This window comes from Amphibalanus amphitrite, unplaced genomic scaffold, assembly GCF_019059575.1.
Source record: "Amphibalanus amphitrite isolate SeventyFive unplaced genomic scaffold, NRLGWU_Aamphi_draft 000012F_arrow, whole genome shotgun sequence".
In the NCBI taxonomy this organism is placed as follows: domain Eukaryota; kingdom Metazoa; phylum Arthropoda; class Thecostraca; order Balanomorpha; family Balanidae; genus Amphibalanus; species Amphibalanus amphitrite.
Window position 1 is genome coordinate 1,821,421 of NW_024881508.1, and position 24,933 is coordinate 1,846,353.

General features: G+C 52.1%; 1 protein-coding gene across 1 annotated transcript; it reads right to left on the reverse strand.

Moving 5' to 3' along the window:
* Positions 1-142: 142 nt before the first annotated feature.
* On the reverse strand, positions 143-16,844 carry LOC122383414 (ATP-binding cassette sub-family F member 2-like). The gene is made up of 11 exons (XM_043369781.1): positions 16,610-16,844; positions 8,977-9,164; positions 8,301-8,507; positions 6,742-7,037; positions 6,206-6,416; positions 5,214-5,362; positions 4,625-4,804; positions 2,783-2,923; positions 2,206-2,397; positions 1,588-1,791; positions 143-906 (listed from the first exon to the last, which is right to left on the reverse strand). The coding sequence occupies exons 2-11, from the start codon at positions 9,158-9,160 to the stop codon at positions 772-774; spliced, it is 1,899 nt and encodes a 632-aa protein (XP_043225716.1). The 5' UTR covers positions 9,161-9,164; positions 16,610-16,844; the 3' UTR covers positions 143-771.
* Positions 16,845-24,933: the final 8,089 nt, after the last annotated feature.

Below are 24,933 nucleotides of genomic sequence, written 5' to 3' on the forward strand. Positions count from 1 at the left end.
TAACGGTCCTTCGCGCGACATCAGACTAGAAGACGATGGCTGTGAAGAAGGTGGTTTTCGAGACCCGGCGTTTCCAATGTTATCGAAGGCGGACGCAGCTAGCTGGCACCACCAGGATGCCCCGTCGAACAAAGCCGCCGAGTCCGTGGTCGCCCGAGACGATCGTATATTCAGTCTGTGGTCATATTATGGTCCGCGGCGCCGGCTCCTCCAACTGGGCACATCACTCACCAGCTAAAACTAGGAAATTTATTATATATTACTTTTGATCAGTCCGAGTAAAAACAAAACCACATACGGTTAAAATGTCATTATGTATGCTGCGAGGCAACAAGCCAGTGGAAAGCCCCGGTCACTGCCAGTCTATGCACAGCTGGCGGGAGGGTGTGCCGGGGTGTCCTGTCCTGAGGGGACAGCAGCGGGAACAACAGCAGCAGCAGCAGCAGCGGTGGTGGTGTCGGCGGGGAGCGGCGCTCCGGGCCCCGCCGGCCGGCCGCCGCGCCTTCACAGAGGGCACACCGGCCGTGCACCGACCGACGGGCCGGGCCGGGCCGCCGGCGCGCGGCGGCGCCTTCACAGTCGGAGATCTGGTCTATTGTCGGTCGGGCAGGCGGCGTCGTGCACCACGAGACGCGAGACATTCACCAGCGCACGAACCATCACAGTATGACTGAGGACTCGGCTGGCGAGCTGGCCACCCGGCCAGACGCCGCGCCGCGCCGCCTGGAAGGACGCCGACCCATTGGAAAATTGCCTAGCCGCCTAGAGGTGTTACCAGTTGATCTTTTTCTTGGCCTTGGCGTTCCGCTTCATCACCTGCTCCTTGAGCATCTCCTTGTAGGCGATGATGTCGCCCTGCCACTTGGTGACCGTCTGTTTCTCGCAGATCCAGATCTCTTCCGCCACCTGGCGCAGAACGACAGATCGGTCAGGGCAGGCAGGAGGTAGATTGGTCAGTGCAGGTACACGGACAGATCGGTCAGGGCAAGCAGGAGGCAGATTGGTCAGTGCAGGTACACAGACAGATCGGTCAGGACAGGCCGGCGACAGAGCGGTTAGTACACGAGCGATTACCGCAGCACTGAACAGCAGCGACCCACACTGCACACTGTGCACACACACACAACAGCGCTGATGAATTCGTTAGAAGCAGCCGGTCTGTGTTTATGTAACTGATCAGTTCACAATATTCATATACAGTAACTGTTCAGCAAATAAAATTGTCAAAAATATCTAACATAGCTCATTTGGGCCGGATTAAGTGACGCATTTGCAGCTAAGTCCCGTATCAAATATCTAGGGACCGTGATATACCGTCCCTATCTTATCAGGCGATAATCAGCGCACAACTATCTGCATACCTACACGGCTCACATAAGTGTACATACAGTCATCAGCCACATACGGCATACCTCAAATACCTGCACACCGCTACACCACGTCACCGATCATAAACTAAGCACCATTGAGGACCCACAACTAACCACGCTAACTCATCCTCATCCCCCTGCCAAGCCAGCTCAGCTGCTCTCCGCTCTGACAGCCGGTCTCTGGAGCGCGGCTCGGCGCGGCCGGCTCCACACCCACCTGACTGATGAGTCGGAAGTCGTGGCTGACGAGGATGAGGCCGCCGCCGAAGTTGTTGATGGCCTCGGCCAGTGAGTCGATGGTCTCCATGTCCAGATGGTTAGTAGGTTCGTCCAGGAAGAGCAGGTGGGGGTTCTGCCAGGCCAGCCAGGCGAACACGACTCGACACCGCTGGCCGTCAGAGAGCTGGCGGATCGGACACACCTGGCCACGGAGACGAGGAGGGTCAGTAGGGACGAGCTTAGAGCTCGCGGATCGGACACACCTGACCGCGGAGGGAGGAAGGGAGGTCAGAGGGGCAGACCTGGCACTGACGACGGCGCATATACTGCGTGGTTAGCGGAAAACGAGTCAGGCTTCAAATGTTTGAAAAGTCATGAAAGAAGTGTCACACAATCGAGGGATGAATCATCTTACAGCTAAGAGCATTCGTATCAGCTCCTATTGACACACGAAGAACACATGAAGTTTTTCTACGTCTGATCTCTTTATCGGTAGCATCATGGCCACAATCAGGGTAAAATAGACGCGGACCGGAGTAACTTGATAAGACAGTCTCACTATCAGTTCATCTCCATACACAGATGAGTCCCTCTGCCGCCATGACTGGCCGCTGACCTGCTGTTTGCCGGTGAGGCCGTAGCGGCCGATGACCTTGCGCATCTCCTCCTTCTCCTTGATCTCGGGGAACTCCTTCATCATGTACTCGAGCGGCGTCAGGTTGAGGTCGAGCAGCTCGTGCAGGTGCTGGTGGTAGCGCGCGATACGCACGTGCATGTTCTTGCGGATCATACCGCTGGTCGGGGAGAGCTGACAGACGGGAGGTGGGAGGTCAGATAACGCTGCAGCAGGGACACGGCGGATGACAAACAACTGCGGGAGCGGCGGATTCTAGGAAATGTTTGAAACTAAGCCCATGACAGAACGTTTCAATAAACGCAGCGTTTCAATAAACTGAACATAAGCTTAACGATCGACTTAAAAGCAACACAACATCGGGGTACGATTGCAAAACTGTGAGGATGAACGGCTGTCCTTAAAGTTTGCTCTCAAGCATTAAACTTTCCAATGACATCACCGACGGATCTTTTCAGACAGGTTACCGACATTACCAACACTCAACGTAACTGCTAAATACTTCGCTCCGGCGCAGCTGCACACAGACACTGTATCACTCACGGGTCCACCACCTCACCTCTCCGTAGAGCAGTTTAAGCAGGGTCGACTTGCCGGCTCCGTTAGGTCCCACCAGAGCCAGCCGCGTGTCCAGGTCAATGCCGAACTCCAGGTTCTTGTAGATGTAGTCCTGCGCCTCAGAGTACTTGAAGCTCACATTCTGGAAACAAATACAGATTCGAATGCGTCAGCAATCGTCGTCATGAAAAGAAAATGAAGTTAAAAAGACATAAACACGGACCAAATTAATGTTTTGGTAATGCCAAAAGTGGATGAAACAAATACAACGAACGTTGTTTTCACCACGACGTCTTGCATATCGCTCATGCATTTGTGAAAACGCAGGCAGCGTCTCAATAGACTGAGCATAAAACTGACGTTCGGCTAAAAACAGCACATCTATTTACATCTGAGCTTATCATAGTCAAGGTGCTTTGTTTTGTAGAGGCTAGACTGAGCATAAAACAAATGTTCGGCTAAAAAGCAGCACATATGTTTACATCTGAACTTGTTATTCATTATCAAGGTGCTTTGCTTTGTAGAGGCCCATGCGGGACGCGGGTCGTTCGCATCTTATCTTATCTGACTCGCTCAGCTGCTTACAGTCACTGTAACAATTTTATCTACACCTGACCTACATCTGACCCCTGATGACGAGAACTGAACTCCGCGTCACATACATGAGACGTTTACGGTAACGAGTCCCGTTACGGCTGCATCCTCACATTCCCCAGCCATATTGGCATAACGGGAAACGAGCGGGCGGATTCGGCCGCAAGACGGAGTACCCAGCAGCCTTGCGGCCGTCGTTTTCCCAGTTTGTTTATTAGGAGTTTATGGCCCACAGTCTTCAATTGTCATTTTGCACCCATAACGTTATACTCGCAAAACGTCGGGCTCCTCGCCCTGCCAGTGACTTTCTGCCACACATGAAAATTACCCCTCATTCCTGGGTCGCGGCGGGCGAGCTTGCAGTGAGAATAATGGCAACAAACTGCTTCCAACCAAACCAAGATTAGTGCCTTAGCAGTCGGCTGTGCCGAGGGACCAGTGTCAGGTGGGTAGTGCTCTGCCGACTCCGCACTAAACACCGGGATATGGAATTACACGCGGTTACCTTTAGGGTGGCGATCCCAGTACGTCCTGTCCCCGGTGTAACTCCCCTAAAACTGTTCGGTATGTGCTGATAAAATGCCCGAGGCTGCAGGCGAAGCGTACTTTTGCTGAGAAAGTACCCACCGGTCCTGTCCTAGTGTCTATGATGACATCTTATAGGATAATTCTGATTTTCTGACGTGTACTTTTCGGATTTATCAATGCCTCTCGCCTTCCAATTGTCTATTCTTCCACTCCCGGCCTAAATGAACCATGAAGGACGTGATATGGCCCAGTAGCTGGGCGAAACCAATTAATCATCATCGTGCTCTGTGTCTGTGTCTGTGTCAGCTCAGTGCCGCAGTCATCGTATCAACATCTAGCCGCTCCGACAGCGCCCCCATACTGAGACTATCCAACCGTATCGGTTAGTCGGCTGTCATGCGAACCCACAGAGGGCGCCAGTTATGACACCCTTCCATTTCTGCGGCGAGGTTCTCGGGTGGACCGGCAGCACCCGGAAGGTCGACGCGGGTATTGTAAATATATAATGGCCGGCGACATCTACCAATATCGACCCGAAATTTTGACGGAGATGCCAACGAACCGAATGTAACCGGACTAACGGACAGACCGGAATAGCAGACCAACGGACCGACCGGAATAGTGGACCATCGGACCGACCAGACTACAACCGTTTGCGCTCCGACCCGAATCGTTTCCGCTCCGAGCTGAGCTGATACGATAGCATTCGCCCCGGACCGACCTGCACCATGATGACGGGCGGCGGGATGGTGCCGCAGTCGAAAAAGTAGAAGGAGAGCTGGCGGTCGGACGTGACGCGCTCCGTCAGGCCCTTGTCCACCATCTTCTGCAGGGTCTTCTCCTTGGACTGGGCCTGACGCGCCAGCTTGGCTGAGCCGTGACCGAACCGGGCGATGTAGTTCTGACGACGGGAGAGGTTCGTCAGACGGGTGGCCGGACAATTGTTCGGTGCATTAGAGCACAACACAACAAGCGGAACCACAATTGGTTGCGCTCCGTCGTGCACAACAATGGTCCGCGCTGCACGCTCACGATCGGCGCAATGCTGGCTGTTGCAAACAATAGAGACAAATGATAATATTGTAGGTGATTCAAAATATGTAGATAATATTGGAGGTGATTCAAAATATGTACATTAAGACAGTCAAAATCAAGCGACATCGTGATAATTTTTTTTTTTTGCAAACCATCTACCACTCCTACAAGCCGTCTACAGTCTATCAGCATCAACTACCGCCCCCGTTCCTCCAGTTAACGGTCTGGTCGTTTCTACCACCCACTGATCCCTTACTCATTCCCGACCAGCCCACCTTCATGTTGGCGATCTGGTCCTGTTCCCACTTGTACTGCTTCATCTGGTTCTCGAGCAGCTCACAGCGCGTCTGCACAAACATGTCGTAGTTACCCGTGTAGAACTGCAGCTTCTTCTGGTCCAGGTGGATGATGTTGCTGCACACGCCTGGTGTGAACACAGAAAAAAGGTCGCGTTAGGTCGCCATGCCTCGCCAGAGATAAATACGCACAGCGGCATGGCAACACTGGAACAAACTACAGCTCCACTGTTGCCTATGCATATTGTTACGGAGCGAGCGAAGCGAGCGGAGTCTTACGTAGAATAACGGAAATTTCTGAGTATGAGCGGCCGGCCGGCCGTGGTCACGATTCTGCGACGCTTATATCTCAGCAACCACTTGACCGATTTACATGCGGTAATTTTTGTAGGGTAGCTTCATTCCTTCTACCAAGTATTGGACTATTCCCGATGCATGTGGGTGACCCCTTATGCACGTGCCACGTGCAAAACGAAGAGGTGTCAGTTTTGTAATTGTTGCAATATCTCGGTAACTACTGGGCCGATTGCGCTGAAAGTTGGCATGTAGGTAGGCACCCGCTAGGCAATGCATATCCATGTGCCAGAGTTGGGGTGCTGCTGCACGTGCGCACGTGCAGGGGTCGTTTCCAGATCTCGAGAACGGCTGGACCGATTGCGCTCAAATTTGGTACACGGTTAGGGACCAGTTAGTAGGGTGCCGTGCACAAGTCAGTTGGGACCCATTTTGCACGTGCGCACGTGCAGGGTGCCGCTTCCAGATCTCGAGAACGGCTGGGCCAATTGTGCTCAAATTTGGCACATCGCTAGAGACCGGTTAGTAGGGTGCCGTGCACAAGTCAGTTGGAGGTACCCCCTCGAAATTTCGCACGTGCAAGGCCCACCCTCTCGCTCGCTCCGTTAGTCGCCCCAAAAGGCGTTATACTGGTGTATCATCTTGTGAGGCGTCAGACCCGACAAGATCCCACTAACCGTTGAGGAAGTCCTGTGAGTGGCTGATGACGACCAGGATGCGTTTGTACGTCTTCAGCTCCTCCTCGAGCCACACGCAGGCGTTCAGGTCCAGGTGGTTGGTTGGCTCGTCCAACATCAGCAGATGGGGGCGCACGAACAGCGCGCGGGCCAGAGCCACGCGCATCCGCCAGCCTCCGGAGAAGTCCTTACACTGGCGGTGCTGCATCTCCTGCGGGAGAGGACGAGGGGTGGGGTGGCGAGGGAGTGGTTAGCAGTGTTGTTTGTTTGTTGTTTTATTAGTAGGTATTGCGCCATAACAGCATGCGAGCCAGATCAATCAAACGTGACCAAAAGTTCTCAAAAAAGAAAGAAAAAAGGACATTGAATTACGATATTCATAACAAAGTAGAGCGATAATGTGTCAGATACCCGAGTTTCCAACCATTGGAGTAAAGGAAGAGACAGTAAAACCGCAGTTATGCGGCTAATCATTGCTATGGATGGACCTCGCCCCCACCACCCTGCTGCTCCGTTACCGCCCTCGCCCGACTCACGGTTGTGAAGCCGAGTCCGTGCAGGATGTAGCCGGCCTTGGCCTCTGCCGTGTCGGCGCCGAGGTCGTCCAGCCGCTCGTAGACATCCATCAGCTCCTCCTGGTCGGCGTCGTCGGCGCTGTGGGCCAGCTCCTCGGCCAGCTTCTCCAGGCGCACGCGCTCCTGGTCGACCTCCATGACACACTGGAGGGCCGTCTTCTCCGAGGCGGGCATCTCGCGCGCCAGCAGGAACACGTCGATCATGTCCTGCACCGGGATCTCCCGGTTGGCGATAGCGTGCAGAAGAGACGATTTGCCTGGAGGATAGGAAGGAAACGTTAACTGCACCATCGAGCATCATCAACATCATCATCATTTATTTCGTATGACCTCCGCATGTCCACGGCATTTCGGGTCAAGTGTCAAGTTTACAATAAGAACATAAAGACACACGGCAGTGTGTTTTAGCGTCACAACAACGTAGGTAGCTAGCAGCTCGTCCTAGCCCATAAGGAGATCTTATCACAATGTGAAATATTGATCGTTCTCAACTTCATCTAATTACAGCCACAGGAAGCAAACAAAACAATTAAATCACATGTAACTAAGCGGGTTGGCGCCGCATTTTCAGCAAGGATCAATAAATGTCGCCTGCAGCCCTGGCCGTATATCAATATCGCTACATAATCACAAGTGCGAGTGTTGACACGTCGCTATGGCAATCTTGCGTAGAGCCCCGAAAGTTGGCCGAATGGAAAAGTACTGGAAGCGTCCTGATTTATGCGCGTTCATTCTTTCCGCACGGAACAGTCAGTCAAACAATATCATGATGCATTAGTAGCACCAGCCATTAGCCGGCCGAGTTAAATGTCACCGCAGAAGTGACATTCGCGCCCGGCCTGTCCCATCGCCCCGCGTTTCGCGCGTTTTCGATACTGAGTTCGCGCCTCGTGCCCGGCGGCAGCGCGATGACTGTACCGCCGGCGCCGGGCGCACCACGGCCACGTCACCGGCCGCCGGCAGCCGCCCAAGGTCACGGCCGGCGGCCGGGCGGCGCGCGGAAACCCCCGCGCCATTCCCGCGCACCGCCCGCACAGCGCGACCACCGTCCTCTCGGCTCCTCAGGTGAAATTATTGATGCAAAAGGAGAGGTGACTCAGCGATCCTGAGATAAGAGACGAGATATCCTAGGGCTGATCTTATCTCTGGCCAGTAGTTCGAGCAAAAAACAAAACAAAAACATACTGAATAGCAATTACTGTAATAGGAATTAGGGAGTGGGTGAATAAAAACATTTGAGGCGCACCCTACACCGGCAGCTTTGTTACTGCCCGTCCGTCTATTATCAAACTACTGTTCCGAAACGCCTGAATTGAATATAAAATATGGAAAAAATAACATCCACTGCAGTTTTTATGATCTATGCTATTACTCCTGCACAGTGCACATGCCGTGACTGCCAGCATATTCGAGCGGTGTAATGAGGACCTAGAGACACACGGGGTGGGGCCGGTAGGTACCCGGTCGGTACCAGGACCCAGTTGGGCAGAACCGCCGCGGCGGAGCCGTCCTCCACTCACCGCTGCCGTTGGCGCCGATCAGACCGTAGCGGCGGCCGCAGTTCAGCTCCAGATGCGTATCCTGGAGCAGCTCCGAGCCATAGAAGCTCATCGACAGGCCGGACACCTTGATGTCACGACTGCGCGGGTGTACGCCCAGCACGCCGGTACAGGCGCGTGCCTCGGCGGCCATCGCCAGCTCGCGGTCCAGCTGGGCGCACAGCTTCTCTGGGGGACGGCGGAGGGCGAGTCAGCTGCCGGAGCGGGATGTGGAGGGAGATGGATTCGGGTAAAGTCTCTGAGGGGTATGAGAAGGCAGGTCATCTGAGCGAGGGAGTTTTGAGACCGATAGATTTGGGTAAGGTCTCTGGTGGATGGCACCAGGCAGCTCAGCAGAGCCAGGACACGGGACGCTGATTTAGGAGGCGAGGGAAGTGGATGGTTCAGCATTACACAGAACAGTTCCAGAGACATCAGACTCCAGTGACCAGCCCAGACAGGCAGAGGGGTTAAACAAGGCCAAGAATGAAATTCGAACATGTAGAGTGTAGACACGCCTGAACATGTGTTGTAAAACATGTGACCAAGCATGAGCAATATCATATTGTCACAGCAGTCAGCACTGAGTGAAATGAATAAATGATGTTCATATACCTAACAGTGTTTTCATACAGACACAATATTTTCGTTCGCTCACCCTCCTCAGTCATTTCGCGGGGCTCCCCGTTGGCACCACCATTGACAGCACCATTGGTGCCGTTGGCGTCTCCGTTGGTTTCGGGGGCCGCGGCCGCCTCGGGCTTCTTGCCTTTGGGAGCGCCCTTCTTCTTGGCAGCCTCCTTCTTGGCGGCCTGCCTCTTCCTGGACGACTCAGACGGCATGACTCTGAGAGAACAGAAAATACATACACTGATCTCTCCCCATCACCAGTTACACTCAATCTATTGCATACGTGTAGTAGGGTGGTCCTTATTTTCATACAAAATTTCAATTTGTATTTTTTTTTTCGCGCTTGCGCCCCCTCAAATGATGCCATTCGTCTTGAAACGTGGAAAAAGAGCAAAAAGAGCGAAATCGGCGGATGCTTTTTGGTGGCTCAATGCATATTAACCCTCGTATGTGTAGGGGGTCGGATGGACCCCCCCCCATGGTTTTTCACGAATAACTCACGGAAAAAGCGGCCGATCGCGACGAAACTTTCAGTACCCTCGAGTTGATCAATTGTATAACTACTCTGAAAATTTCATGAGCTTGACCCAAATGACCTTTGACCTGTGACCATGTTTGGCCGCAATCGCGATTAAGCGTATGTCAGCTCTCATTATCCGCGCGTTTCTGTCTTTTTGCGATTATAAACCTCCAAACATGTGAAATGATGCTCGTCCCATGCATTACGGTGGGTGTCAAGGTCACCTGAAGGTCAGGTCAGGTCATTGACGTATGATGTCGATGACCTCGAGTCACTTTTCCGAGTTATACATGTTTCTATGGTAGTTTTTTCGGGCTGATTTCGAATTTAGCATCCATTTGAACATTTAAGAAGTAGTTTTAGTGCCTTCGTAACATGTTACGACGCCGTCAGTAGTAGTTGACACCTACTATGGATAGCCGGCAGGACGCCTAATGGTTGACCTGACCTGACCTGGTCTAAATGCATGAAGACATCATATGTGATCAAAACTAGCATGAAATTTGGTGTCAGCACCCCCCCCCCCCCAAAAAAAAAACAGCTTCACTGTACGAGGTTCTAGCAGGTCCCAATTTTACTGACCATTGGGTCATTGACCTGACCTGGAAGGTGGTCAACCAATGACCTAGGACCTTAAAATTGGGTATCGTCGGCTTCCTCTCGTCACCGGCAACATGCTCGTTTTTTCCGCAAAACTCTAGCGCGATCTGGAGCCAAACGGCAGATGGGTCCAACCTGTAAAACACGTAAAGCTCGAAAAAGTAACCGAGGTCATCAAAGGTCAATGACCTGACCTGAACTTCAGGCAGAACTGGGCATTGCGCAGCTTACGTTCGCACTTCGCAACTCCACAACTTGCGGACTACCTACCCTCTTGGTAGCGGAGTATCGGCTACCGGGCCCAAAACAGTTGCGGAGTTGCGAGATGCGGAAGCAAAAAACTCCAAGCGCAACTGAGCTACCGGGGCCGCCACCGAGATACAGGATTGAAGCGAGATACAGGTTCCAGGGAAAAATTCATTGTGTTTATGTCGTCAAGACTAATCAATTGATATGCAACATGGCCTTTTTGGGTCAGGTCGTGACCTTGACCTGAGGTTACATTATAAATATTCAATTTGACCTTTCGAGGTCATCTTAAATGTTATTGATGACCCCGAAACGATGCGTCGTGATGAGAAAAAAATGTTATGGTTATTAAATTATTGACCGAGCTATATCATGTCGACTTGTTTTTTCTTCACAAAACCCATATCCGTTCTCCCGGAAATTTCGGTATTCTTATAGCAGGCGTCTCACATGCTGCCACCCGTTAGGGAAAAGTCGCTAGATTCGTACCCCCACGCACCCCCTAGTATCCCGATGAAAGTTTGCATTACTAAAGGCTTGTCTACTCGCACGTTTTCAAACCCCGCCTTGCAAGCCTGGCTCCGATTAGCCGTTTCCGAGCTATCGGTCAAGGCGCAATCTCTCCCCCCCCCCCCCCCCCTAGTATATCCCGATGATAGTTTACATTACTAAAGGCTTGTCTACTCGAAGGCTTTCCAACGCCTCCTTGCAAGCCTGGTTCCGATCAGCCGATCCCGAGCTATTGGCCAGGGCGCAATCCCCCCCCCCCCACGCACCCCCCTAGTATCCCGATGATAAGTTGTATTAGAGATGTCAATCGGATACCAACTTTTTGGTATACCAATACCAAACCGATACCAACTTGGTATTTGGTATTTCAATACTAATGTGTTTGGTATTTTGTTGGTATTATGAGCCCTTACTAATGTACAGGGTGTCCGGAAAGTCCTGGCGCTTCTTTTGGACGCCGTGTAACGCGCGCTGTGATTATTGGACATTCAGCCAATCATCACAGACATGACCCCTCGTTGATTGCTCAGCCAGAGGTCGTGTAAATATGACCTTGAAATCGTTTTCAGTGATGGGTAGATGGGCGAAGATGCGCCTTGTCGCTGAATGCCTGCGCGCGGCGGCCGGGTGCGACTTGAACGAGGCTCGAGCTGCAGCGCGATGCGGCGTTTTTCGATGAATGGTTTAGCAGGTAAAGGTTTATTTCGACTCGGGAATTCCTTAGAAAATATCCTCAGACCGTTTCGAACGCGATATGGGAACGGAGCAGCATTTCAGCGCGGCAATCGAAGAAAGTGCGGGGGTCTGATGGACAAAAATGTCCCATCATCTTCGTCAATGTCGAATAAATGAATAACAGGCTGGCCCACGAGGGGTTCCTGGACAGCCACATCAACCCGAGGGTCAAGACGACATGCCCTAAGGGTCACTTCGCATTTCAACAGCACAGAGCACCCTCCAACAACGCCGCTGCCATTCAAGCTAAACTGACAGAGGAGCTTGCCGGGCCAGATCACCGTGGCGAAATGAGATCAGGCCGCCTTATTCTCTTAACCTGACCCGCTCGACTAAGGCGTGCTACGCGTTTTGTAGAACAGGATCTAGGCCATTTCTCACCCCAACCTGGAGTCGCTGAAGACTCGCATCATGACAGCATGGGAGGACCTGGAAATGCCCCGCATCGTCAAAACCCGCAGACGCTTCCTCCCCTACGTCGAGGCCGTCGTCGGCGCCGACGATGGTTACATTGAATGAGCACGTAGCGGAAGCATGTGGCTTGGTGTCCCTGGTCATTGTTTTGATCCATTGATTAGTATCTATGAACCAATGGCATTTGTTTTAGAAAATGTTGAAAAGCGCCAGAACTATCCGGACACCCTGTATAAGAGGCTAAGAAATTGGTTAAAAGTTGGTATTTCTCTCATCTTTCAAAGTTGGTTCGGTTTCGGTATTTCCCCACGGTTTTGGTTGGCATTTCGAACGCGATCGGCCCAGCCGTTCCTGAGATCTGGAAGCGGCATACTGCACGTGCGCACGTGCAAACGGAGTCCAAACTGACTTTTGCACGGCACCCTACTAACCGGTCCCTAACCGTGTAGCAAATTTGAGCGCAATCGGCCCAGCCGTTCTCGAGATCTGGAAGCGCCCCCTGCACGTGCGCACGTGCAGTAGCACCCTAACCGCAACACATGAGAATGCATTGCCTGGTGGGTGCCTACCTGTATGCCAAGTTTCAGCGAAATCGCCACAGTAATTACCAAGTTATTGAAATGGGAACAAATTTGGTACCTCTTCTTTTTGCATTTTCCACGTGCAGTGCGGGTCACTCACATAGATCAAGAGTATCTGACCTTTGGTAGAAGGAATGCAGCTACCCTACAAAAATTACCGCAAGAAAATCGCCCAAGCGGCTGCTGAGATATGAGCCTCTAAAAATCACTACTTTTGCAAAACAGCTTGAACCCCCTTGACTTTTCACGTGGCACGTGCCACGACGGTCACTGAGATGTATCAAAAGTAGTCAATTACGGAATTCAATTACGTAGAAGGAATTGGGCTACCCAGCAAAAAAGACCGCAGGCCAATCGACCAGTCTGCAAAACATGGCAGGGTTCAACGAGATCTCGTCGGGGCAGACACAGTGGGGCAGGGGCAGATATTGGGGCAGCTTTTGAGAAATTGGGGCAGAGTTCGGCAATTCCGGGGCAGACCGTCTGCAGTCGGGGCGAACCGGGGCGGGGCGCACGCTACCGGTGGAAAATAATAAAGAAGCAGAGAATTGTTGAAATGCGCAAGAAAAAGTGGGCTGCGCCACAAACGTCGCTGAAGCGCAGAAATTGTCATTCGTAACTGTTACCATATTCGAGTTTTCCCTTCATCGGGGCTATGAATGTTTTACGCGCAGTGTTTCGTATTAGCAACCAAGGAAAGGCGCTACCCGGAGATACTCCTTTCTAGCCTCCTGCCTCACCAAACCAAATCAAACCAAACCGAACCATCACCGAGACGAGGTGTAATATCAGTTTTTTCCATGATGCATTGGGGCATTGTGCGGGTAGCGCCTCTCTTTGGTTGCAAAAACGAAATGCGCCCCTCGCTGCCGATTGATTTGACGTTGCCATGGCAACATGAGGCAGTTTTGCACCCCAACTGCGTCATCATCACATTTTAACCGGAACACTAGCCGCTCTACATAGTATATAATATAACCTTAACCAATGATCAGATCCTTTCGTAAAAATTGTATGAGTCTCATTACCGCGACCGACATAAATTTGCGCGGGTGATGTATTGCTATGTAGTTTTTATGCTATATATAGTACATTTAGGGCATAATCTAACCTGCCCCAAGTAGATGCCCTATTTGGGGCAGAAATTTGACTGCCCGGGAGGCCAACTGCCCCATTTGGGACGACGGTGAAAACAGGGCGCCTGGAGCGATTTGATCAAGGTTCGTGAAATTTACACGTGACGTTTGGCATATAGAAGGCCCATGGAGCGGGAGAAGTTCCAAATGTCACGTGACTAATATGCCCTCCGGCGCCCTGTTTTCACCGGCGTCCCCCATTTGGGGCAGGATTCCGGCTGCCCCAAACCCGACTGGAAAAAATGCACGCTTTCGTCGAGAACTCGAGCGTAGTTGGGCGTTTGCGCCGAAAATTTTCGGCGTACTTCGGCGTAAATCGACGGCTTGCGCCGAAATTTTCGGCGTACTTCGGCGTAAATCGACGGCTTGCGTCGAAAATTTCGGCGCACTTCGGCGTAAATAAGCCTGCGACGAAATTTCGCCTTGATCCAGTGCTTCCGGCCGTATTCGTATGCTCCCAGTGTTCCAAACAAACAAAAAATCTCACCGTGACTGCGCGATGAGCTATATTCGTATAGGGCGGACGGTGGGACAACACAGAAGTTCAGGCTCTCAAATTGCATGACCCTCATTTATTTTATTATTTTTGGTCAATTACAACAGCCATACCTGGGACCATGTAAAGTTAACCCTCGCCGGACGCAACGGTTTTCTCTATCTCTCTATCGCAAACGGCTCCGGAGCAGTCGCGAAAAAACCGTCAGGGGGGTGGCACCAACCCCCCTCGGCCGGCGAGGGTTAAATGTCTTAGGGAGTTAAACATCTTAAATGTCACTTATCTTGTCTCGTGTTCGTCTCAGGGTATTTAAGTCATGTTCAGTGAACCTGATTACGACTCTCCCACGGCGGGAACAGTTCACCGATCGAGAGTGAGGTTATGGATTGTCGGATCCCCTAGTTCAGATAACGTATGCTATCGTGTGCGTATTGACCGTTGTGATTCCTGTATTTCCGGCGTGTGGTTTGTGAGCGGACGCCGGCAATCGGTCCCGCGTGGCCTGGTATCTGCCCGATCCCATCGGCCGTGCTTGCACCACGCCTGTTGAAGGCCCCGTCAGGTGTCAGTCACCGGCTGGGCACTACTGCTGATCAGAGCCGGGCAACAAAATAAAGGTTACATTATGGAACATGCCAGTGAGTTTGTGAGTCAGGAGATTTTGTGAATTGTGATAGCGAACGCTGGTGCTCGGTCCCGCATGGCCTGCTGACGTCTATTGTCTGCCCGATCCCAGCCCTGATCGGCGGCCGGCTAGTACTCTTGCCCGCGCTCACATACGTGCACGTTACCCCGGCAACGGGCTATTGACCAATGAGAAGCGAGGAAAGTGTTACGTCACTGCGATTTTTCATATACCTGTGCCCCCCGGACGTGACGTAGTGTGCTCGCGTGCGTGCAGGGTCTCTGCGATCGAAAAAGAGCGCTAGCAGCGCGCCACTCTACGCCGCAATTGTCAAAAGCGGCGTGTTAGTATGCTTTATTATGAATGATGCGTGTAAAAGTGAGTTTTTATGTTGTTTATTTGGAGGAAATGGTTTGAATAAATTAAGTTATTTTTATTTCTGTTGGTTGGAGTTTTTATTCAAAAGATTTCGGTCTATACCATTGATATTTGCTGAAAATACCTTCGCTTGAATAAATTGCCGATATTTGGCAACTGAAGTGTTAGGTAAGCCAAAATGATATGGAAAAAGGTAAGAGACACCCTGATTATCATTTGAGAAACGAAAATATATGAATTTTCCTCCTAAGACTCGCTCAATATGCTACTCCGCGGTTTATGACCCGAGGGTGTCCGAGGGTTCCCGTTAGTTTGTCGTTGGCGCTCGGCTCGCGCGCGAGCCGACGTCACCGCCTGTGACGTCGGCTCGCGAAATACGTCATACCCTGCACACAAAATAGCCGGCTGCCGAACAGCGCTCCCGTCGACAGTGCCAACAACCGTCTGTAGACAGTAGTCACTGGAAGACAGCCACACACACACTCCAGCCCCCCCCCCCCCGACAAAAAGTGCGTGGCTACAGCCTGTAGCCATCAGTAAGCCTGGAAAATTTTCGGCGCATGAAGCATGGCTTGGTGAAATAATTTCGGCGCATAAACCCTTGCGCCAAAATTTCGGCGCATTACCTCCGCCGAGAACTTCAGCGTAGTGGAGGCATTTTTTCCAGTCGGGGCCCCAAACACCTCGTCGAGCTGGCTGCCACGTTTTGCAGACTGGCCAATCGATCCAGCGGTTGCTGAGATATAAGCCTCTCAAAAGCGTTACAGGCCGGGCTGGGCCGCTCATACTGAGATTTTTCCGTTATATTGAAAAGACTTCGCTTCGCTCGCTGCGCTCGCTCGTAATAATCTATGTGAACTGTGATGCTAGGTATCGGGCCTCAGTATTATCTGGATTCAGTCAGCTGGCAACGTATGATAGATACCAAGCTTATAAATATAAACACTCAGTGTAGAAGATAGACATCACAAAAAATGGTATTATTAGAAAAAATAATAAATAGGTTCCTTTGTACATTACATTAATAAATAAAAAGCTATGCTAGCGCCATCATACTGTGAGAGCTGGCAAATAATCCAGTTAATACTGCAGCCCTAAGTATATATTACAAACAAGCAGGCTGAAAATGATTCACACTGCACAGTTCACCGACATTTCAAATTAAATGAGGACCATGCATTATCAATTTCATCCTTAAAAATACTAAGCAAATTTTTGAACATATTTTCTAAATAACTGTGCGAATTGTGCAGCACGTATATTACGAAATCGCCAGCATGCTACAGCTGCGCCGCAATTGTACCACATTGGAAACCAGAAAAATACTACCGATATCAGGCTCCAATTCAAACAACACCGGATCAAACCATTCATTTCAACATAGAGAATCTGAAAATCATATTTGAGTTCCACTTACGATAAGTGTCGTGCTGGCAAATGCCTAAGCACCAACAACAGCCGGTCACGTTGACTCCGCGCCGGACGAAAAGAACGTCTCAGTCCATATTTTAAGGATCTTAAAAATCACGGCTTCGAGTGCTAAGTTACTGCTAAAATAGAATATGAGGCAAAAGAGCTGTCAATGGTTGTAGTTGGAAGTTACGATCAAGTTACGATTGCAGTCTATAAATTAAGTCTTATAAGAAAGGTAAATGATGCTATTGATGCTGGTGATCCAAGCAACATATTTTATTTATGCGCAAATAATCAATGGAAGAAAATACTGTCACAAGCTTGCTCTTCACAGGGCACTGTGAAGAGTATGTGCGTGATGTTGGCGTCGGATTCGGATTCGTATTCATCGTCGAGTACCGAATCACTTGAAAACGTCATATCTGGTCAATTCGGGGACGGGGAGCACGAATATGACATTAATTTTGCCCTAGCAGGTATCCCTTATCCCTTAATCGTCCCTTAAATGACGGGGCGCGCCAAAAGTGCCTCAGGGGCTCTTCCGATCGCGAAAATAATGGTCCCAGGCGATTCCCCGGGTCGATATCTAGCCGCACCACCACTAACTTCACACGTGCCTCATATCCCTTATCCCTTAATCGTCCCTTAAATGACGGGGCGCGCCAAAAGTGCCTCAGGGGTTCTTCCGATCGCGAAAATAATGGTCCCAGGCAATTCCCCGGGTCGATATCTAGCCGCACCACCACTAACTTCACACGTGCCTCACATCCCTCATCCCTTAATCGTCCCTTAAACGACGGGGCGCGCCAAAAGTGCCTCAGGGGTTCTTCTGATCGCGAAAATAATGGTCCCAGGCGATTCCCCGGGTCGATATCTAGCCGCACCACCACTAACTTCACACGTGCCTCATATCCCTTATCCCTTAATCGTCCCTTAAACGACGGGGCGCGCCAAAAGTGCCTCAGGGGCTCTTCCGATCACGAAAATAATGGTCCCAGGCGATTCCCCGGGTCGATATCTAGCCGCACCACCACTAACTTCACACGTGCCTCATATCCCTTATCCCTTAATCGTCCCTTAAATGACGGGGCGCGCCAAAAGTACCTCAGGGGTTCTTCCGATCGCGAAAATAATGGTCCCAGGCAATTCCCCGGGTCGATATCTAGCCGCACCACCACTAACTTCACACGTGCCTCACATCCCTCATCCCTTAATCGTCCCTTAAACGACGGGGCGCGCCAAAAGTGCCTCAGGGGTTCTTCTGATCGCGAAAATAATGGTCCCAGGCGATTCCCCGGGTCGATATCTAGCCGCACCACCACTAACTTCACACGTGCCTCATATCCCTCATCCCTTAATCGTCCCTTAAATGACGGGGCGCGCCAAAAGTGCCTCAGGGGTTCTTCCGATCGCGAAAAGAATGGTCCCAGGCGATTCCCCGGGTCGATATCTAGCCGCACCACCACTAACTTCACACGTGCCTCATATCCCTCATCCCTTAATCGTCCCTTAAATGACGGGGCGCGCCAAAAGTGCCTCAGGGGTTCTTCCGATCGCGAAAAGAATGGTCCCAGGCGATTCCCCGGGTCGATATCTAGCCGCACCACCACTAACTTCACACGTGCCTCATATCCCTTATCCCTTAATCGTCCCTTAAATGACGGGGCGCGCCAAAAGTGCCTCAGGGGTTCTTCTGATCGCGAAAATAATGGTCCCAGGCGATTCCCCGGGTCGATATCTAGCCGCACCACCACTAACTTCACACGTGCCGCATATCCCTTATCCCTTAATCGTCCCTTAAATGACGGGGCGCGCCAAAAGTGCCTCAGGGGTTCTTCCGATCGCGAAAATAATGGTCCCAGGCAATTCCCCGGGTCGATATCTAGCCGCACCACCACTAACTTCACACGTGCCTCACATCCCTCATCCCTTAATCGTCCCTTAAATGACGGGGCGCGCAAAAAGTGCCTCAGGGGTTCTTCCGATCGCGAAAATAATGGTCCCAGGCAATTCCCCGGGTCGATATCTAGCCGCACCACCACTAACTTCACACGTGCCTCACATCCCTCATCCCTTAATCGTCCCTTAAACGACGGGGTGCGCCAAAAGTGCCTCAGGGGTTCTTCTGATCGCGAAAATAATGGTCCCAGGCGATTCTCCGGGTCGATATCTAGCCGCACCACCACTAACTTCACACGTGCCTCATATCCCTCATCCCTTAATCGTCCCTTAAATGACGGGGCGCGCCAAAAGTGCCTCAGGGGTTCTTCCGATCGCGAAAATAATGGTGCCAGGCAATTCCCCGGGTCGATATCTAGCCGCACCACCACTAACTTCACACGTGCCTCACATCCCTCATCCCTTAATCGTCCCTGAAACGACGGGGCGCGTCAAAAGTGCCTCAGGGGTTCTTCCGATCGCGAAAAGAATGGTCCCAGGCGATTCCCCGGGTCGATATCTAGCCGCACCACCACTAACTTCACACGTGCCTCACATCCCTTATCCCTTAATCGTCCCTTAAATGACGGGGCGCGCCAAAAGTGCCTCAAGGGTTCTTCCCATCGCGAAAATAATGGTCCCAGGCGATTCCCCGGGTCGATATCTAGCCGCACCACCACTAACTTCACACGTGCCTCATATCCCTTATCCCTTAATCGTCCCTTAAATGACGGGGCGCGCCAAAAGTGCCTCAGGGGTTCTTCCGATTGCGAAAAGAATGGTCCCAGGCGATTCCCCGGGTCGATATCTAGCCGCACCACCACTAACTTCACACGTGCCTCATATCCCTTATCCCTTAATCGTCCCTTAAATGACGGGAATGGGATATGAGGCACGTGTGAAGTTAGTGGTGGTGCGGCTAGATATCGACCCGGGGAATCGCCTGGGACCATTATTTTCGCGATCGGAAGAACCCTTGAGGCACTTTTGGCGCGCCCCGTCATTTAAGGGACGATTAAGGGATAAGGGATATGAGGCACGTGTGAAGTTAGTGGTGGTGCGGCTAGATATCGACCCGGGGAATCGCCTGGGACCATTCTTTTCGCGATCGGAAGAACCCCTGAGGCACTTTTGACGCGCCCCGTCGTTTCAGGGACGATTAAGGGATGAGGGATGTGAGGCACGTGTGAAGTTAGTGGTGGTGCGGCTAGATATCGACCCGGGGAATTGCCTGGGACCATTATTTTCGCGATCGGAAGAACCCCTGAGGCACTTTTGGCGCGCCCCGTCATTTAAGGGACGATTAAGGGATAAGGGATATGAGGCACGTGTGAAGTTAGTGGTGGTGCGGCTAGATATCGACCCGGGGAATCGCCTGGGACCATTCTTTTCGCGATCGGAAGAACCCCTGAGGCACTTTTGGCGCGCCCCGTCATTTAAGGGACGATTAAGGGATAAGGGATATGAGGCACGTGTGAAGTTAGTGGTGGTGCGGCTAGATATCGACCCGGGGAATCGCCTGGGACCATTATTTTCGCGATCGGAAGAACCCTTGAGGCACTTTTGGCGCGCCCCGTCATTTAAGGGACGATTAAGGGATAAGGGATATGAGGCACGTGTGAAGTTAGTGGTGGTGCGGCTAGATATCGACCCGGGGAATCGCCTGGGACCATTATTTTCGCGATCAGAAGAACCCCTGAGGCACTTTTGGCGCGCCCCGTCATTTAAGGGACGATTAAGGGATAAGGGATATGAGGCACGTGTGAAGTTAGTGGTGGTGCGGCTAGATATCGACCCGGGGAATCGCCTGGGACCATTCTTTTCGCGATCGGAAGAACCCCTGAGGCACTTTTGGCGCGCCCCGTCATTTAAGGGACGATTAAGGGATGAGGGATATGAGGCACGTGTGAAGTTAGTGGTGGTGCGGCTAGATATCGACCCGGGAATCGCCTGGGACCATTATTTTCGCGATCAGAAGAACCCCTGAGGCACTTTTGGCGCGCCCCGTCGTTTAAGGGACGATTAAGGGATGAGGGATGTGAGGCACGTGTGAAGTTAGTGGTGGTGCGGCTAGATATCGACCCGGGGAATTGCCTGGGACCATTATTTTCGCGATCGGAAGAACCCCTGAGGCACTTTTGGCGCGCCCCGTCATTTAAGGGACGATTAAGGGATAAGGGATATGAGGCACGTGTGAAGTTAGTGGTGGTGCGGCTAGATATCGACCCGGGGAATCGCCTGGGACCATTCTTTTCGCGATCGGAAGAACCCCTGAGGCACTTTTGGCGCGCCCCGTCATTTAAGGGACGATTAAGGGATAAGGGATATGAGGCACGTGTGAAGTTAGTGGTGGTGCGGCTAGATATCGACCCGGGGAATCGCCTGGGACCATTATTTTCGCGATCGGAAGAACCCTTGAGGCACTTTTGGCGCGCCCCGTCATTTAAGGGACGATTAAGGGATAAGGGATATGAGGCACGTGTGAAGTTAGTGGTGGTGCGGCTAGATATCGACCCGGGGAATCGCCTGGGACCATTCTTTTCGCGATCGGAAGAACCCCTGAGGCACTTTTGGCGCGCCCCGTCATTTAAGGGACGATTAAGGGATAAGGGATATGAGGCACGTGTGAAGTTAGTGGTGGTGCGGCTAGATATCGACCCGGGGAATCGCCTGGGACCATTATTTTCGCGATCAGAAGAACCCCTGAGGCACTTTTGGCGCGCCCCGTCATTTAAGGGACGATTAAGGGATAAGGGATATGAGGCACGTGTGAAGTTAGTGGTGGTGCGGCTAGATATCGACCCGGGGAATCGCCTGGGACCATTCTTTTCGCGATCGGAAGAACCCCTGAGGCACTTTTGGCGCGCCCCGTCATTTAAGGGACGATTAAGGGATGAGGGATATGAGGCACGTGTGAAGTTAGTGGTGGTGCGGCTAGATATCGACCCGGGGAATCGCCTGGGACCATTATTTTCGCGATCAGAAGAACCCCTGAGGCACTTTTGGCGCGCCCCGTCGTTTAAGGGACGATTAAGGGATGAGGGATGTGAGGCACGTGTGAAGTTAGTGGTGGTGCGGCTAGATATCGACCCGGGGAATTGCCTGGGACCATTATTTTCGCGATCGGAAGAACCCCTGAGGCACTTTTGGCGCGCCCCGTCATTTAAGGGACGATTAAGGGATAAGGGATATGAGGCACGTGTGAAGTTAGTGGTGGTGCGGCTAGATATCGACCCGGGAAATCGCCTGGGACCATTCTTTTCGCGATCGGAAGAACCCCTGAGGCACTTTTGGCGCGCCCCGTCATTTAAGGGACGATTAAGGGATAAGGGATATGAGGCACGTGTGAAGTTAGTGGTGGTGCGGCTAGATATCGACCCGGGGAATCGCCTGGGACCATTATTTTCGCGATCAGAAGAACCCCTGAGGCACTTTTGGCGCGCCCCGTCATTTAAGGGACGATTAAGGGATAAGGGATATGAGGCACGTGTGAAGTTAGTGGTGGTGCGGCTAGATATCGACCCGGGGAATCGCCTGGGACCATTATTTTCGCGATCAGAAGAACCCCTGAGGCACTTTTGGCGCGCCCCGTCGTTTAAGGGACGATTAAGGGATGAGGGATGTGAGGCACGTGTGAAGTTAGTGGTGGTGCGGCTAGATATCGACCCGGGGAATTGCCTGGGACCATTATTTTCGCGATCGGAAGAACCCCTGAGGCACTTTTGGCGCGCCCCGTCATTTAAGGGACGATTAAGGGATAAGGGATATGAGGCACGTGTGAAGTTAGTGGTGGTGCGGCTAGATATCGACCCGGGGAATCGCCTGGGACCATTCTTTTCGCGATCGGAAGAACCCCTGAGGCACTTTTGGCGCGCCCCGTCATTTAAGGGACGATTAAGGGATAAGGGATATGAGGCACGTGTGAAGTTAGTGGTGGTGCGGCTAGATATCGACCCGGGGAATCGCCTGGGACCATTATTTTCGCGATCAGAAGAACCCCTGAGGCACTTTTGGCGCGCCCCGTCATTTAAGGGACGATTAAGGGATAAGGGATATGAGGCACGTGTGAAGTTAGTGGTGGTGCGGCTAGATATCGACCCGGGGAATCGCCTGGGACCATTCTTTTCGCGATCGGAAGAACCCCTGAGGCACTTTTGGCGCGCCCCGTCATTTAAGGGACGATTAAGGGATAAGGGATATGAGGCACGTGTGAAGTTAGTGGTGGTGCGGCTAGATATCGACCCGGGGAATCGCCTGGGACCATTATTTTCGCGATCAGAAGAACCCCTGAGGCACTTTTGGCGCGCCCCGTCGTTTAAGGGACGATTAAGGGATGAGGGATGTGAGGCACGTGTGAAGTTAGTGGTGGTGCGGCTAGATATCGACCCGGGGAATTGCCTGGGACCATTATTTTCGCGATCGGAAGAACCCCTGAGGCACTTTTGGCGCGCCCCGTCATTTAAGGGACGATTAAGGGATAAGGGATATGAGGCACGTGTGAAGTTAGTGGTGGTGCGGCTAGATATCGACCCGGGGAATCGCCTGGGACCATTCTTTTCGCGATCGGAAGAACCCCTGAGGCACTTTTGGCGCGCCCCGTCATTTAAGGGACGATTAAGGGATAAGGGATATGAGGCACGTGTGAAGTTAGTGGTGGTGCGGCTAGATATCGACCCGGGGAATCGCCTGGGACCATTATTTTCGCGATCAGAAGAACCCCTGAGGCACTTTTGGCGCGCCCCGTCATTTAAGGGACGATTAAGGGATAAGGGATATGAGGCACGTGTGAAGTTAGTGGTGGTGCGGCTAGATATCGACCCGGGGAATCGCCTGGGACCATTATTTTCGCGATCAGAAGAACCCCTGATGCACTTTTGGCGCGCCCCGTCGTTTAAGGGACGATTAAGGGATGAGGGATGTGAGGCACGTGTGAAGTTAGTGGTGGTGCGGCTAGATATCGACCCGGGGAATTGCCTGGGACCATTATTTTCGCGATCGGAAGAACCCCTGAGGCACTTTTGGCGCGCCCCGTCATTTAAGGGACGATTAAGGGATAAGGGATATGAGGCACGTGTGAAGTTAGTGGTGGTGCGGCTAGATATCGACCCGGGGAATCGCCTGGGACCATTCTTTTCGCGATCGGAAGAACCCCTGAGGCACTTTTGGCGCGCCCCGTCATTTAAGGGACGATTAAGGGATAAGGGATATGAGGCACGTGTGAAGTTAGTGGTGGTGCGGCTAGATATCGACCCGGGGAATCGCCTGGGACCATTATTTTCGCGATCAGAAGAACCCCTGAGGCACTTTTGGCGCGCCCCGTCATTTAAGGGACGATTAAGGGATAAGGGATATGAGGCACGTGTGAAGTTAGTGGTGGTGCGGCTAGATATCGACCCGGGGAATCGCCTGGGACCATTCTTTTCGCGATCGGAAGAACCCCTGAGGCACTTTTGGCGCGCCCCGTCATTTAAGGGACGATTAAGGGATGAGGGATATGAGGCACGTGTGAAGTTAGTGGTGGTGCGGCTAGATATCGACCCGGGGAATTGCCTGGGACCATTATTTTCGCGATCGGAAGAACCCCTGAGGCACTTTTGGCGCGCCCCGTCATTTAAGGGACGATTAAGGGATAAGGGATATGAGGCACGTGTGAAGTTAGTGGTGGTGCGGCTAGATATCGACCCGGGGAATCGCCTGGGACCATTCTTTTCGCGATCGGAAGAACCCCTGAGGCACTTTTGGCGCGCCCCGTCATTTAAGGGACGATTAAGGGATAAGGGATATGAGGCACGTGTGAAGTTAGTGGTGGTGCGGCTAGATATCGACCCGGGGAATCGCCTGGGACCATTATTTTCGCGATCAGAAGAACCCCTGAGGCACTTTTGGCGCGCCCCGTCATTTAAGGGACGATTAAGGGATAAGGGATATGAGGCACGTGTGAAGTTAGTGGTGGTGCGGCTAGATATCGACCCGGGGAATCGCCTGGGACCATTCTTTTCGCGATCGGAAGAACCCCTGAGGCACTTTTGGCGCGCCCCGTCATTTAAGGGACGATTAAGGGATGAGGGATATGAGGCACGTGTGAAGTTAGTGGTGGTGCGGCTAGATATCGACCCGGGGAATCGCCTGGGACCATTATTTTCGCGATCAGAAGAACCCCTGAGGCACTTTTGGCGCGCCCCGTCGTTTAAGGGACGATTAAGGGATAAGGGATACCTGCTAGGGCAAAATTAATGTCATATTCGTGCTCCCCGTCCCCGAATTGACCAGATATGACGTTTTCAAGTGATTCGGTACTCGACGCTGAATACGAATCCGAATCCGACGCCAACTTCACGCACATGTGAAGAGTCCTAGTGATAAAGTGAATGGTATCGTGAAGTTTTGTTC